Source organism: Oncorhynchus nerka, linkage group LG22 (assembly GCF_034236695.1).
Source record: "Oncorhynchus nerka isolate Pitt River linkage group LG22, Oner_Uvic_2.0, whole genome shotgun sequence".
NCBI classification, from domain to species: Eukaryota; Metazoa; Chordata; class Actinopteri; order Salmoniformes; family Salmonidae; genus Oncorhynchus; species Oncorhynchus nerka.
Window position 1 is genome coordinate 69,508,411 of NC_088417.1, and position 13,555 is coordinate 69,521,965.

The 13,555-nt window shown below is 46.5% G+C and overlaps 1 protein-coding gene across 1 annotated transcript in view; it reads left to right on the forward strand.

Moving 5' to 3' along the window:
• The window catches only part of LOC115105565 (UV radiation resistance-associated gene protein-like), a 149,293-nt gene that overhangs the window by 63,313 nt on the left and 72,425 nt on the right, over positions 1-13,555 (forward strand). The window contains exons 9-12 of the mRNA XM_029627747.2: positions 1,894-1,978; positions 4,811-4,910; positions 5,325-5,385; positions 8,461-8,626. Coding sequence (XP_029483607.2) covers positions 1,894-1,978; positions 4,811-4,910; positions 5,325-5,385; positions 8,461-8,626 — 412 coding nt within the window. The remainder of the gene's footprint in view (positions 1-1,893; positions 1,979-4,810; positions 4,911-5,324; positions 5,386-8,460; positions 8,627-13,555) is intronic.

A 13,555-nucleotide genomic window follows, 5' to 3' on the forward strand; every position in this document is an offset into this window, starting at 1 on the left:
CACCCCCCCCCCCCCACATCTTATTAAAGGGGAGACATCCTGTGATGTTTCATGGCTTTCTGTCTCGTACCAACACGGGTCACAGCTCAGTCACTTCCTCCATCGTTACACAGTAACACAACCTGTCCTTGTTTCATGCTTTTATCCCCTTGTATCTTCAGCTTTCCTTTGCTCTCGCTCTCTCCCTCCCACTTTCTCTCTTTACTCTCTCTCCCTCTCCTCACACACACACACACATGTTCCTCTCACTCTCTCTATTTCACTTTCCTTTATACTGAGATGGAAAGAGGTAGCTCCTTATATTAGGACGTGTGGGAGTTTTTCCGCTTGTGACATGGTGGATATTATTATTTTGTCTCTGAGGAGAGAACACAACAACATTGGAGGGCGGTGAAAGAATAACATCTCTAAAGCTGTGTGACGTAGCTAAACATGGCACCATAGCCTTCTACACACACACACACACACACACACACACACACACACACATTTTTACACACTCGTGTCTCCATTTGTTTTAGTTTGGCGGCAGAGGCTTTGATGCGTTGGCGACAGGGATGGGGGTGGGGGGGGGGTTACATAAAAGCCTAGGAAAGCTCAGGGCCTATGCAGGCGAAGGGGGACCTTTTGAACACTGTTTTCGAGACATCGTTTAAACCAAACGGGCTGACTAATCTGCCCAATCCCAAACAGTATCTTTCTTGTCATCCCTAATCTGATGAAGATTTGGCCCTGGCACCCGAACCTCCCCTTCTGTCTTTCTCCTTGCAACCCCCATCTATCCTCTCCTCCACCTCCTCTTTGGACTTTGTCTGGGCAGACCAGCTTTGACAGGTAACATGCAGTGGAAGAGAGGTTCATTTGAACCAGCTGGGTTTTAGCTGTGTGTCAAGACGAGTGTGTATTGGAGCCTCTCTTAGCCTCTCTTATCCATTCTCTATTCAGCCTGTCAACAGCAAGGTACATGAGATGGGATGGTTGGGAGAAGATTGAGTTGGTACTGATGTCTGATAGCCAGATCATATTTGTTCAGGTGGAGATGTTTATGCCATGTGGCACCAAAGTTAAGTGTTTTCTATTAACACACAAACTCATGCTTGTTAATTTAGTCCAAAACTCTTTGTCCCATCATACATTGTTCCAGGTGCAGAGTTTGGACTGTGGTTTTAATATGCCTAGGTTCATCCGTATCGCTGTTAAATCTGTAATCACTCTTCCTTATCTAAATGCTTTTATTTATTTGACTTTATTTGACTACAAAAGTCAAACAAATCCTACCATCATTATTCATGTGTAGTGGTTTTATGTGAGTCGGAAGGAAATGTTTTTTTCCTGACCAAAGTAACCGTGTGATGTTTCCAGTGTTTAATGTGGAAGGCAATCAAGAAACACGCCCAGACACCTGTGTAAATTTACCAGAACAGAACACACCTGGTAATTTACCAGAACAGAACACACCTGGTAATTTACCAGAACAGAACACACCTGGTAATTTACCAGAACAGAACACACCTGGTAATTTACCAGAACAGAACACACCTGGTAATTTACCACCTCCCTTTCTCTTTCTTTCTCTCTCTCCCTCTTACTTTCACGTCTCTCGCTATCACTCTCTTTCTCGGTCATATTCATCTCTCCCTTTCTTTCCATCTCTCTGTCTTCTCATATTCCCCTCTCTCTCTCCTCTCTCTCTCTCTTTTCTCTCTCTCTCCTCTCTCCTCTCTCTCTCTCTCTCTCTCCTCTCTCTCTCTCTCTCTCTCTCTCTCTCATATCCCCCTTATCTCTCTCTCTCTCTCTCTCATATCCCCCTTATCTCTCTCTCTCTCTCTCTCATATCCCCCTTATCTCTCTCTCTCTCTCTCTCTCTCTCATATCCCCCTTATCTCTCCCTAGAGGAAGCGTTCTCCACCAAACACCACAGTCTGGGGATGGAGAGGGAGTCGTTAACAGAGCAACATAAAGAATGCACTGCCAAAAGGTACGTGTCAACCTGTAATTGAAGCATTTATTTATCCATGCACACACTCGCGCACACACACAGACACACACTCGCACCCGCGCTCCATCCCGTTGGTTCACTGCGCCATCTGCTAGAAATTACCTAGGCCCCACAGAATGGTGTGTTCTAATATGCTGTCAATGGTTCTAAATGCTGTGGGGAGATTACATTCTGCTTACAAAGAGGGGGTGTTGGCTCGGCGCTGCCTATTTGTGTTTTTAGCCCTAGAGAGAATAAGCAGATTGTGTCAAAGACCAGTCTGATGTGTTTGCCTTGGCCTGCAGGGGTGCACCCTGGTACAGAGTTTGTTTGGCTGGGTACCTGGCAGTGATGGGGCCAAGACAGAGCAGAAGCAACAGCACTGCTACAGTAAACACACTAGTTATAGCTGGCCGGGCAAAGAAACCCATCATGTAACCAAGGAAATGTATTTTGACACTCATGCATCTGCCTAACATCCACCCCTGGAAAGAAAAGTGTATTTAAAGTTCATTGGGCGAAAAAGAAGTGTTTGTTAGGGAGAGTTGCTGAGTTCATGTAATAACCAGGTTTCTGGAAATGTGTCTGTCTTTGATGGTTTTGGGTTTGATGTGGGAATTGAGGGTCTTGCATCTGGGCTTAACCAGAACAGATAAGAGAAAGCCTGCTGGACTGAGATGTGAGGTTTCTATGAAGGAAGGATCAAATGATTAACATGGTAATCATCTGGATCTTCTGAATCTACAAAGCCTCCACAGTAAGACCAGGGATTTCCAACTGTGTAATGGTGAGGGCCAAGGCAGGAGGCCGACCACAGGCAGAGCAGAATGGGGTGACGAGGAGCATGGAGGAAAGGCTGTTCATATCCAATGATCATTTTCTCCCAACACCTTTTCATCTGTCTGAAATGATGGGCCATTATCCACAAAACTCTACTCCCCAAGTGCTGGTTTAAATTGTTGAATGGGGGGGGGACACACAGTCACACATGTTCTCACACACAATGTACACATAGGCCATACTGTATATATTTACACACACACACTTTTGAGTTCTCTGACTTGTCTGAAGTCAGACTCCAGTAGCTGTCAAGAGGTGGACATAAGAAAGCAAACATTATTCCAGACGTTTCCTCTTCTCACCTAGGCAGGTCAGGCTCATGGGTTGTCCCCCCCCCCAAGTCTGCTAATGGAACAGCCCAGGGCTGGTCTAAGGGGCCTGTGGTGGTGATTTTTGGACCTGTCCCGGGGGGGAAAAGAGTGGCTGGTAATTTGGCAGTTATGATAATTGAGTTGCTATTACAATTACTGTGGAGATGATTCAGAGCTGAGCCATTAGGTCTCCTCGTCCAGGTCTGGGCCAAGACAAACACACCCTTGCTGTTCTCTTCAACCTCAGTTTCTAATGAAGGCACCGTCACCCCTCATAACTAACTGACACCCTAGCTACCCTCCATCCATCCCTCACTCCACCTCCCTATCCCCCTACCTGCACCCTCTCTCTCTCCCTCCCAAGCTTTACTCTTTCCCCATCCACACTCTTGTTGTTTTTCTCTCTCATATTATTCATATAGACTGGGTATACCAAACATTAAGAACACCTTCCTTGAGTTGTTCTTTTGCCCTTGAACAGCCTCAGTTCGCCTGGGCATGGACTCTACAAGGTGTCAAGTGTTCCACAGGGATGCTGGCCCATGTTGACTCTACAAGGTGTCAAGTGTTCCACAGGGATACTGGCCCATGTTGACTCTACAAGGTGTCAAGCGTTCCACAGGGATACTGGCCCATGTTGACTCTATAAGGTGTCAAGCGTTCCACAGGGATACTGGCCCATGTTGACTCTATAAGGTGTCAAGCGTTCCACAGGGATACTGGCCCATGTTGACTCTACAAGGTGTCAAGCGTTCCACAGGGATACTGGCCCATGTTGACTCTGCAAGGTGTCAAGTGTTCCACAGGGATACTGGCCCATGTTGACTCTACAAGGTGTCAAGCGTTCCACAGGGCTACTGGCCCATGTTGACTCTACAAGGTGTCAAGCGTTCCACAGGGATACTGGCCCATGTTGACTCTACAAGGTGTCAAGCGTTCCACAGGGATACTGGCCCATGTTGACTCTACAAGGTGTCAAGCGTTCCACAGGGATACTGGCCCATGTTGACTCTAATGCTTCCCACAGTTGTCAAGTTGTCTGGATGTCCTTTGAGTGGTGGACTATTTTTGAAACACACGGGAAAACCCAGCAGCATTGCAGTCTTGACACACTTTAACCGGTGTACCTGGCACCTACTACCATTCCCTGTTCAAAGGCACTTACATCTTTTGTCTTGCCCATTCAGCCTCTGAGTGTCACACATACTGTACACAAGCCATGTCTCAGTTGTGTTAAGGCTTAAAAATCCATAATTAACCTGTCTCCTCCCGTTCATCGACACTGATTTGAAGGGCATTTAACAAGTGACAATAAGGGATCATATTGTATCTTTCACCTGGTCAGTCTATGTCATGGAAAGAGCATGTGTTCCTAATGTTTCATACACTCAGTGTATAATACTGTATTGTACAGTACCTTCTCCTTCTCTCTCCCCATCCCCCCCTTCCCTCTTCATCACCTCCTCATCGTTCCCTTATACCCATTTTCTGTCATTTCCCCCTTTCTATCCTCCTGCCTCTCTATATCCCTGTCTATTTGATCCAGTTGCTTCTCTTTTCTGTCACCAGTCCTCCCTCTGTTCTCTTCCTCCTCCTCTGTTACTGTCCTCTTTGTGTTGCTCAGTAAGGCAGTGAGTCTGACTGAGTCATCAAGTGACTGTCTCTGTGTCTGTCTCCCCAGAGAGCTGTTCCTCAAGTCCAACGCTCAGCTCACCTTCCGCTGTCGTCAGCTCCTCTCTGAGCTGTCCTACATCTACCCCATCGACGTGGTCACCACGGCCGTGAGTAACCTCCTCCTGAGTAATGCTAGAAATGAGCCTGGTCAATATACTACACAGTATTGGCTGTAGTCAGCTATATGGCATGACAACGATGGCGAACAAGAGAGAAAACCTTGAGTGAGAAAAGCTTGGGGAGAAATGTTTTCTCAGCCCTTATTAGTCTTTGGAGTGGCCAACCACTTACATTCCCTGTGTTTTGAAATCGGTTAAAGTTTCAATCTGAAATGTTCTGCGACGGAGCTGAACAGCTTAAATACTCAGTGGTCATTAAAATACCATTTCTAAGGAGAGGGCCCTTTTTGCTCCCGAAGCTTTTCCCTTTCCTCTCTCTCTGTTTTCTCTGTTGTTTTCTGAATATGGAATTGTTGGTTCTTGGATTCTCATTCTCATAAAACTTGTTTAATTTCCCTGCAGGCTAATCAATCCGATTATGTCATCTGTGGAGTGAAGCTGCCCAACTCGGAGGATTTCCAAGGTAACATATCTATTTCAACGGGAAACGGAAGGGTTTGGAGTGACACAGAGACACTCATAAAGCAGGGTGCATCTGCTTCCTTTTATTGAAGGTTAAAACTTCTGACCTCTCTTTTGGTTCCACATCACCATCCACATGTAGTAAATGTGAGCCTGTACTCCGTCTGAGGTTTGTGTGATATCAGTGGATCCCTTTAAGCTGATGCTCTGACTGATCCTCTCCCGTAATTGGGACTCTATAGTTGAGTCCCAAATGGCACCCTATTCCCTATGTATTGTGCACTATAGTTTTTGGGGGGCACTACAGTATATAGGGAATGGGGATAGAGTGCAAATTGGGACACAGAACAATATCTGCTCTGAGGTACAATGACAAGTCTTTTAGAAGTAGTGGCTGGTGGGCTAGATGTAATACCTTGATGCAGAGTCAGAGTAGTTACACCGGAAAGGTTTCACCATACTCCCTGGTAGCAACCTTTTGTTAATGGAAGCAGGCCCAGGACCCACAGAGTGCTCCCCATCATCCAAGAATGTGGAAATGGCTTCCTGTGTATTTGACCTCTGAAGTCTGTGAATTCTGCTGCCCAGCTACTTTATAAGGACCGGACCCATGGGTGAGAGGGATGAGACTGATAAAGGGACTCTCTCTCTGAGTTTGTCACACCACTCTGCTGGTCTGTAAGTTCAGCCCACCATTTCTGTGTATTTATGAATACTGAGTAGTATAATCTGCAAAGTACTGTATGTCGTAAGTCTGTCATTTACTGTGGGTGTTTTAAAGGCAGCAGATGAGGATTTGGCATTGTGTTTGTGTGCGTTTACACGGCAAAGGTCTGAATAAGATGATGATTCAAGAGGGGCTTACATTTGGAAAGTGTTATTCACCTAATTCCCTCCATGTCCACCCGTATGTGTTGTGGATAATCTGATTTGGCTTTCTCAGCCAGGGAAGCACGACTTCAAAGACTTGATGGAGGGGGAAGTGGAGTTGAGGGGGTTGAGGCAGGGGGACTAATGAGAGCCAGGTTTCACCAGTGTGCCTTCTTTTAATACCCCTCCATTGCTATCCCCCGACCTACCCCAACGCTGCCTCGATCTCCAGTCCCCCATTTCCTTGTCTGCAGCAGCCTCCCCCTCTTCCTCATCCTGATGGCTCGTCGTTTTGTATTTGCAGCGGTGAGTGGATTCCCATCCCCTGTGGAGGTGTGCGTCTGTCTCACCCCTCGGGGGTGGTAGATATCTAGTGAGTAAACCACGAGGCATGTGCTGTGGCATCGCAGTAGGAGATGGAGAGGCCTACAGGGGGAGTCCTAACCCACTCACAACCTCCCTCCAACCTGTCCTGTCCTCCCGTCCTCCTCCTTGCATGTGGTGTGGCTCTGTAGTAGAACAGAGAGTGAGAGGGACAGAGGTCTATAGGAGGTGAGGAGGAGGGTCTACCTGGTCAGACGTTCCTGTCTAACACCACCTTAACCACTACACCTATACAGCAACCCAGCCTGAAACTACCCCATCATAGAGGCCTGACCTTTGGCACTTCACCCCTGCTCCGATTTCTGTGGGGCCCTACCTGAGAGCTGGGCCAGCCCAGTATTAAGCCGATCATGTCTGAAACTGTGTTGTTGCCGGGTCACAGACAGGAGAGGGCTGTCTGCAGGGTAGGATGTGGTAGATTAGTGAGCCACTGGGGTCAGGGCTGCTGCACAGCCTAATCCAACCTGCCCTGCCTGGGGAGACTGAGGGGAGAAGGTAGAGGGGTGACGCTGGAGGAGACTGGGGACAGGAGATGGGAGAGGCTGGATAAGGTGAGGGGAGAGAAGAGAGAGGATAGTTTGGATGAGAGACTGGAGGAGACGGTAGAGGAGAAGGGAGGGGAGGCTGGTGAGTGTAGAGGGGACTTGCTGCTAAGAAGAAGGGGTCATGGGGTGGAAACAAGCCCCCCAGTGCTTTCTCTCTCTCGGAGGTAACTCAGCCCTCATCTGAGGATACTTGACTTTGGATTTAAAAGGTTCTCCATTTGCCCCAGTTCATGTCAGTTATACTTATGATTCCTTTATCTGACATTCCTGTTGGATAGAACTAGTTTTATGGAAGGTATTGGCATTATAAAAGGTAGTCAGCTTCATGGCATCTGCTGGTATCAGAGGTGCAGACACAAGAATTGTATAATTCAGGGTCGTCTAGTTATACACCAAAGCGCTCCTAGTCAACTATTTACTGAGGCAGCGGTCTGTTATTCCAAAGCATTAAGACAAAAGCACTATGATTTGGGGATTTGGAAAGTATAAGCACTTTGCCCGGAGCAATGTCCTGTTGCTCGGCAGTTGAGAACTTGAAACAACTTAATGTGCTGTCAAAAAAAGCAGTTCCTTTACTTCAGCGAGGTGGTGGACCTGTTTTCTAGTCAGAAATGTTAATGAAACCGTAACCGTCTAATTTTCCCCTAAAATGCAATTGAGCCCAGCAGGGATAGTTTTACGTGACGCTTTTGCTTTTCACGCACATTTCTGAAATAAATTAAGTATTTTTAAGTAAATGAGGTTTTCTACAGCAGTTGAAGTTTTCTTGCGTGTTCCGTCGCCAAAACCCACTCTATATCATTTCGAAAACACTTTGCCCATGTAAATGTGCCTGCTTTTCATCGGTGTGATTACTTGGTTACCAAAGTTTTTTTCCAGTTTGTGACGTCTTTATTATATTACCACGTTACGATTTGATCTTTCATTTCAATGTAATGAACTTATATGAAACACGTATGAAATACATGAGTATTGCAGTCAGACTGTTGCTGATCACTTGCTTTCAAGTGGAGCTTCATGAAGCGCTAAAGAAATGATGAAACACTGAGACTGTTTAGCTCGTTGTTGCCGTTTTGACCAACTTTAGTTTCTAGTCGTAGCATTAAAATGTGTTGGATTAATAACCCATTAAAACACATTGAAGTGATTAACAGGCATGGCATTTCATTATCAGATCTGTTCAACAAAGGTTTTATAAAGTAAGAAAAAATGAGACCATTTCACAGTAAACCTGTCCAACAGAGACTGACTGACCTCTGTTGTGTTTTGTCCTGCAGCGAAGGATGATGGGAGCGTTGCGGTTGCCCTGGGTTACACGGCCCACTTGGTACTGATGATCAGTTGCTTCCTGCAGATCCCTCTCAGGTATCCTGTCATCCACAAAGGCTCCCGCTCCTCCATCAAGGACACCATCACAGACAAGCTCAGTGAGAAGGAGCGAGAGTAAGGACCCTACACTCTGGTTATTTTCTTTCTTTTTATTTGTTTTGGTAGATACACATTTTTTCATTGTTACTGTACAACAGTACAGGTTGAATTTCCTTTGTGATGATTAGCCACCACGTCACTACTCCAATAGATTAACTCTGTTATATAATGATCACAATAATAGACCTTGGGAGACGATATACCGTGTTCCTGGTCATAAGAAAGGGCTTACAGGGGCCACATAATGACAGTAGCTAAGCCTGCTGTAACCAGGTGATGGATGCCAAGGATTCCTATTAGCCAATGATATACCGTGTTCCTGGTCATAAGAAAGGGCTTACAGGGGCCACATAATGACAGTAGCTAAGCCTGCTGTAACCAGGTGATGGATGCCAAGGATTCCTATTAGCCAACGATATACCGTGTTCCTGGTCATAAGAAAGGGCTTACAGGGGCCACATAATGACAGTAGATAAGCCTGCTGTAACCAGGTGATGGATGCCAAGGATTCCTATTAGCCAACGATATACCGTGTTCCTGGTCATAAGAAAGGGCTTACAGGGGCCACATAATGACAGTAGATAAGCCTGCTGTAACCAGGTGATGGATGCCAAGGATTCCTATTAGCCAACGATATATCGTGTTCCTGGTCATAAGAAAGGGCTTACAGGGGCCACATAATGACAGTAGCTAAGCCTGCTGTAACCAGGTGATGGATGCCAAGGATTCCTATTAGCCAACGATATACCATGTTCCTGGTCATAAGAAAGGGCTTACAGGGGCCACATAATGACAGTAGCTAAGGATTCCTATTAGCCAACGATTTAGCGGTAGAGTAGAGAGAAACTCTAAAGTTCAACGACTGGAGAGCTCATGGTGATCCTGGTCATAAGAAGAGCCAAATAAGGTCAACGTGTGTGTTCTCTAGTTTACTGTACAGTAGTTAGTTTGTGCAGAGGATTCCTAGTCACCCATGAAAGTGAGGATCAGAGGGATGCATGTGACCTATCACACAACAACCCTTCCTCCAATCTAGATCTGTTTGGACAGGTTAAGCCCACTGTAATGCAGCATATCAAATCGTGTGAGGTTCACTCACAGGTCTTTTTTTTACAGTCCTCCTCTTTACCATTCCATAAACCCCAGACAGTAGACAGTATTATTTTTCATAATGACCAAGCAAATTGTTGGAAATCCCTCTAAAGCAGCCAGTGTGTTTTACCCACCCTGGCCTGTGTAGTAGACGACAGTATTAATTTTGTACCCCGGGGGCTAACCTAGGCACTGTTCTATCAACACTGTATTTATACAGATGTACATGAACGGAGAGAGGTATTTAAGATGTAGGGATATGTATGATAATATTGTTGCCATGGACACAAGGAGAGGATAACACTCTTGGGGCCTCGCCTTTGGGCTGTACCAGCCTGCTTGTTTAAATCCAATTTATAGTGTACTGGGCACAACAATTACAGTGTAAGGACACTTTATTAAAATTATTATTTTGATCTGTTTGGATCCGGTAACTATGCATCAAGCTTCTAACAAAACTCCTGTTGCCTTGTGATAATTGCATGTTTGGGAATGCACACACATGCTCCCAGGTATGCAATCGTATATTACTTTATATTCCTGAACATTCCGTGCACATTCCTGTACATTCCCCCCTCAATCAAGAAAAATAAAGAATGGGTATCAAAATGAATAATTTATAGGATTTTCTAAAACCCAAAGACACTTTGAAAATAGGTATAATCAGACACTGTAGTGATGGTATGATAAGGATGTGGGCATATTTCATCCCTTTAGTGTTAGATTGATTAATAATAAATGTAAGTGACAACTGCTAAGAAGTCTGTCTGGATTGCTTCTTGCCACGCTACATACAGTACAGTTGTAACCTGTGATCTCTGGTTCTGCACAGCTTGCTCACATTTAACTGCCTCTAGTCTCTCCACCGTGGCAGGAAGGCTCTCACCTGTTCATATCAGCTAAATACTTTGGTTTCACCCCTCATATTCCATTGAGTGATATTCTTTGCATGTAGCAGATGGAGATCGCCAGTGTTTCATAGACACACAATATTATACGATGTGTGATGTTCCCCTTTACGAGGCCTCCTGTATAAGGAGCAGCTGTGAGTCCTGTGTTAGTGGATGTTAACGGCCAGAGTGAGATGGGTAGAGAGTGGCAGTGTGTTTTCTGCTCTGTGCTGTTGAGGGGGCAGCAGGCAGACTGGCCTTTGAAATGCTAATGCATACAGCCTTGTTATAGTCAATGAATGAATAAGAAAGAGAGAAAGGCCAGACCCGAGACTCCTTTATTAACTCATAGTAACTAACAGTTCCCTAGGCAGGCAGCAAGCCTCTTGGACCCCGATTAGTACCTCAGTAACCCAGTAAGCCCTGACCAATGCTTCATCTAACTCTGTTGGCTGTTCTGGGCTTAAACTGTATCACCCTGTCAGGGTGAGATGTTCCCAGTGTGTTTATCTCTCCTCTCTTTCTCTCGTACTTCCTCACACACACACATATGGATACTGCCCATCATTGTGTTAGTCAGACACAGGGGAAGTCATGTCAACAAATACATGCATTCCTCCACACACGCATCCATATGGCATACATCCAAACCATTGAACGTAAACAGGCAGATGGTGAGAGTGTGTGGCAGTGTCAGAGACCACTGCAGCTGGCAGCGACTTATCTCTTCTTCTGCTCCTCTGAGTGATGTCATCATGGCAGCTGGAGGGGCTCACTGGGGGTCTCTCCTCCCCCGCTCTCCATCCAGCTCTACTCTCCCACTACGTCTACCTCTGTGGAGGGCCTGACTGCACTGTACGCATTCCCATTCCCAGGGCTTTAAAGCAGGATATTTACACCAGGCCCATCAGAGAAAATAAACCAGAGGAGGGGTGGAGGGAGGACTCAGCCCGGCCTCACAGCCCCACCACATCACCCTCGGGTGTCCCTGAGCAGGGCCGAACGCTCCTTTCACTTTGACATCTCACCCCCTCTACCTCCCCCTCCCCATGTTTATGAGCCTGCCGGTCCCAGAGGGCCCTACACACGGGGCCAAACGATGTGTGGGAAGATGGAAAGTAACCTGTCTGAGGCTGTGAGTGTACAAAAAGAGTGATTAAAGTGTCGGAAAGGGGCAATGAATAGAGATGAGTGAGGTGGTACCTGAGCAGTAACTTTAAAGCATGGCAGAATTAGCAGGTGGGTTTGCGATGGATCATTGCTGAAGGCACGCGTATAGAAACCCTCTGTTGTGATGATGATGGAGGAGCAGGTATGCAGGCATCACACCGGCCATGCTCCTGGAGGGTCTGGGAAACATTACTAGTCCACCACTCACTGTGCATCTCTGGTCCCCAGTTGGCTCTTGTGGTGTGTGACGCTCTCTCTCTCTGTGTATTACTCTCTATGAGTGGTGTGTTCCAGATGCTAGTGACGTCTCAGCACAGCTTGTTCCCAGCTAGATGGAGCGGAGTGTCCCCACTGTGAAGTTGGGGTGTGACTGATTCCTCTGTGGAGGCCAAACATGTGGTGTGTGGTGGATCTCACATCGCACTCTGCCAGTCTAGTTAAAAATGTGAAAATTTAGCACCACCTACAGTTCATCATATAGTCGAGTAAGACATGTTTTTCCTATCCCTGGATGTGTGTGTGTGTGTGTGTGTGTGTGTGTGTTTGTTAATTGGAGTCTAACAACCATTTAGGTTCTCCTGACTGCCAGCCATGTATAAATGTGTCTGACCTGTAGAATGAGGGCATTGCTGTTATATTCCACTCCAAGTTGCGGTGGACCTGCGGTCTCGGATAATGATGACCTTGGCTTTTATGTAGGTGGCCATTTTGCCACAGCAAGAGCAGGCAGACCTGTGTACAGCTGAACTGGAGTGCCCTCTAGAGACCTCTCAGTTAGTGTGGAATGAATGAATGGGGCCGCTTGGGGACTGCAAGGAGTTTTTAGGGAAAGGTGGTGAACGGCGATGACTCCACTTTGCATGTTTGTTGGCACTAGGCCTACCTTGAACGCACCATTATTTGGAATCTCGGAAGCTTTCACCCCCTAAAAACATTCTCAGAATGCAATGTGCTGTAACGACACGTTGCACCCACATTGTGGAGAGCAGCAGCAGGGCGAGCCCAGCATCAGCTCCATAGCTCTAGTGTGTCTGATTGCATGGGGGAGAATGGGGAGATGCGATCCAGATGTCCACTGACTGTATGATTGAGACCAGAGCCCGGCCGTTAAAAGTCTAAGCGCTGCCTCATACAGCCTTTTTACTAGGACTATTAAGAGGGAATCCATTTTTTTTGTCTGAGTTTCGTTATGAAAGTGAAGGCTTAAGAAAGAAAGAAAAACGTCTAAGAAGGGATTGACACATCAATGTGTGGCTCAAGTATAGTGTTGTGCGGCTGGGGTGGAACTATGACTGCCAGGGAATGGAGGGAGGGAGAGATTCTAAGAGGGCCTCGGCTCGGCAGGACCTGCAGCTCAAAAGAAGGTTATTGTTACGGGGTTTCACCGCTTTCGCGTCCCTTAACATGGACCATGTGGGACCAGGGGAAGGGGTGGCTGAACCTCCCTCAGTTTCACATAGCAGCCACGGGACAGGAGAGGAGAGAGAGGAGGGAGGGGGTAGAATAGTTGCTCAATGACAGGACACAGACTAGAGACGGGCAGACTTTCACACAACACACACCCAATCACGCAAATACTTTCTCACACTATTTTACCCCCTCAAAGATGTAGTATAATATAATAGGAAGTACTGTAAAGGGTTAGTGAGTTTTGGATAGACCAGGGGAAAGGGAAGGATTGTCTGGTGTGCCAGACTGGTCAGTTGCATAAGTGGTTGACTGGCCCTGCTACCCTGTGATCCAAAGAAGATGAGCTGAGTGGGCCAGTGAGACCAGGCTGCTCCCCATCCTC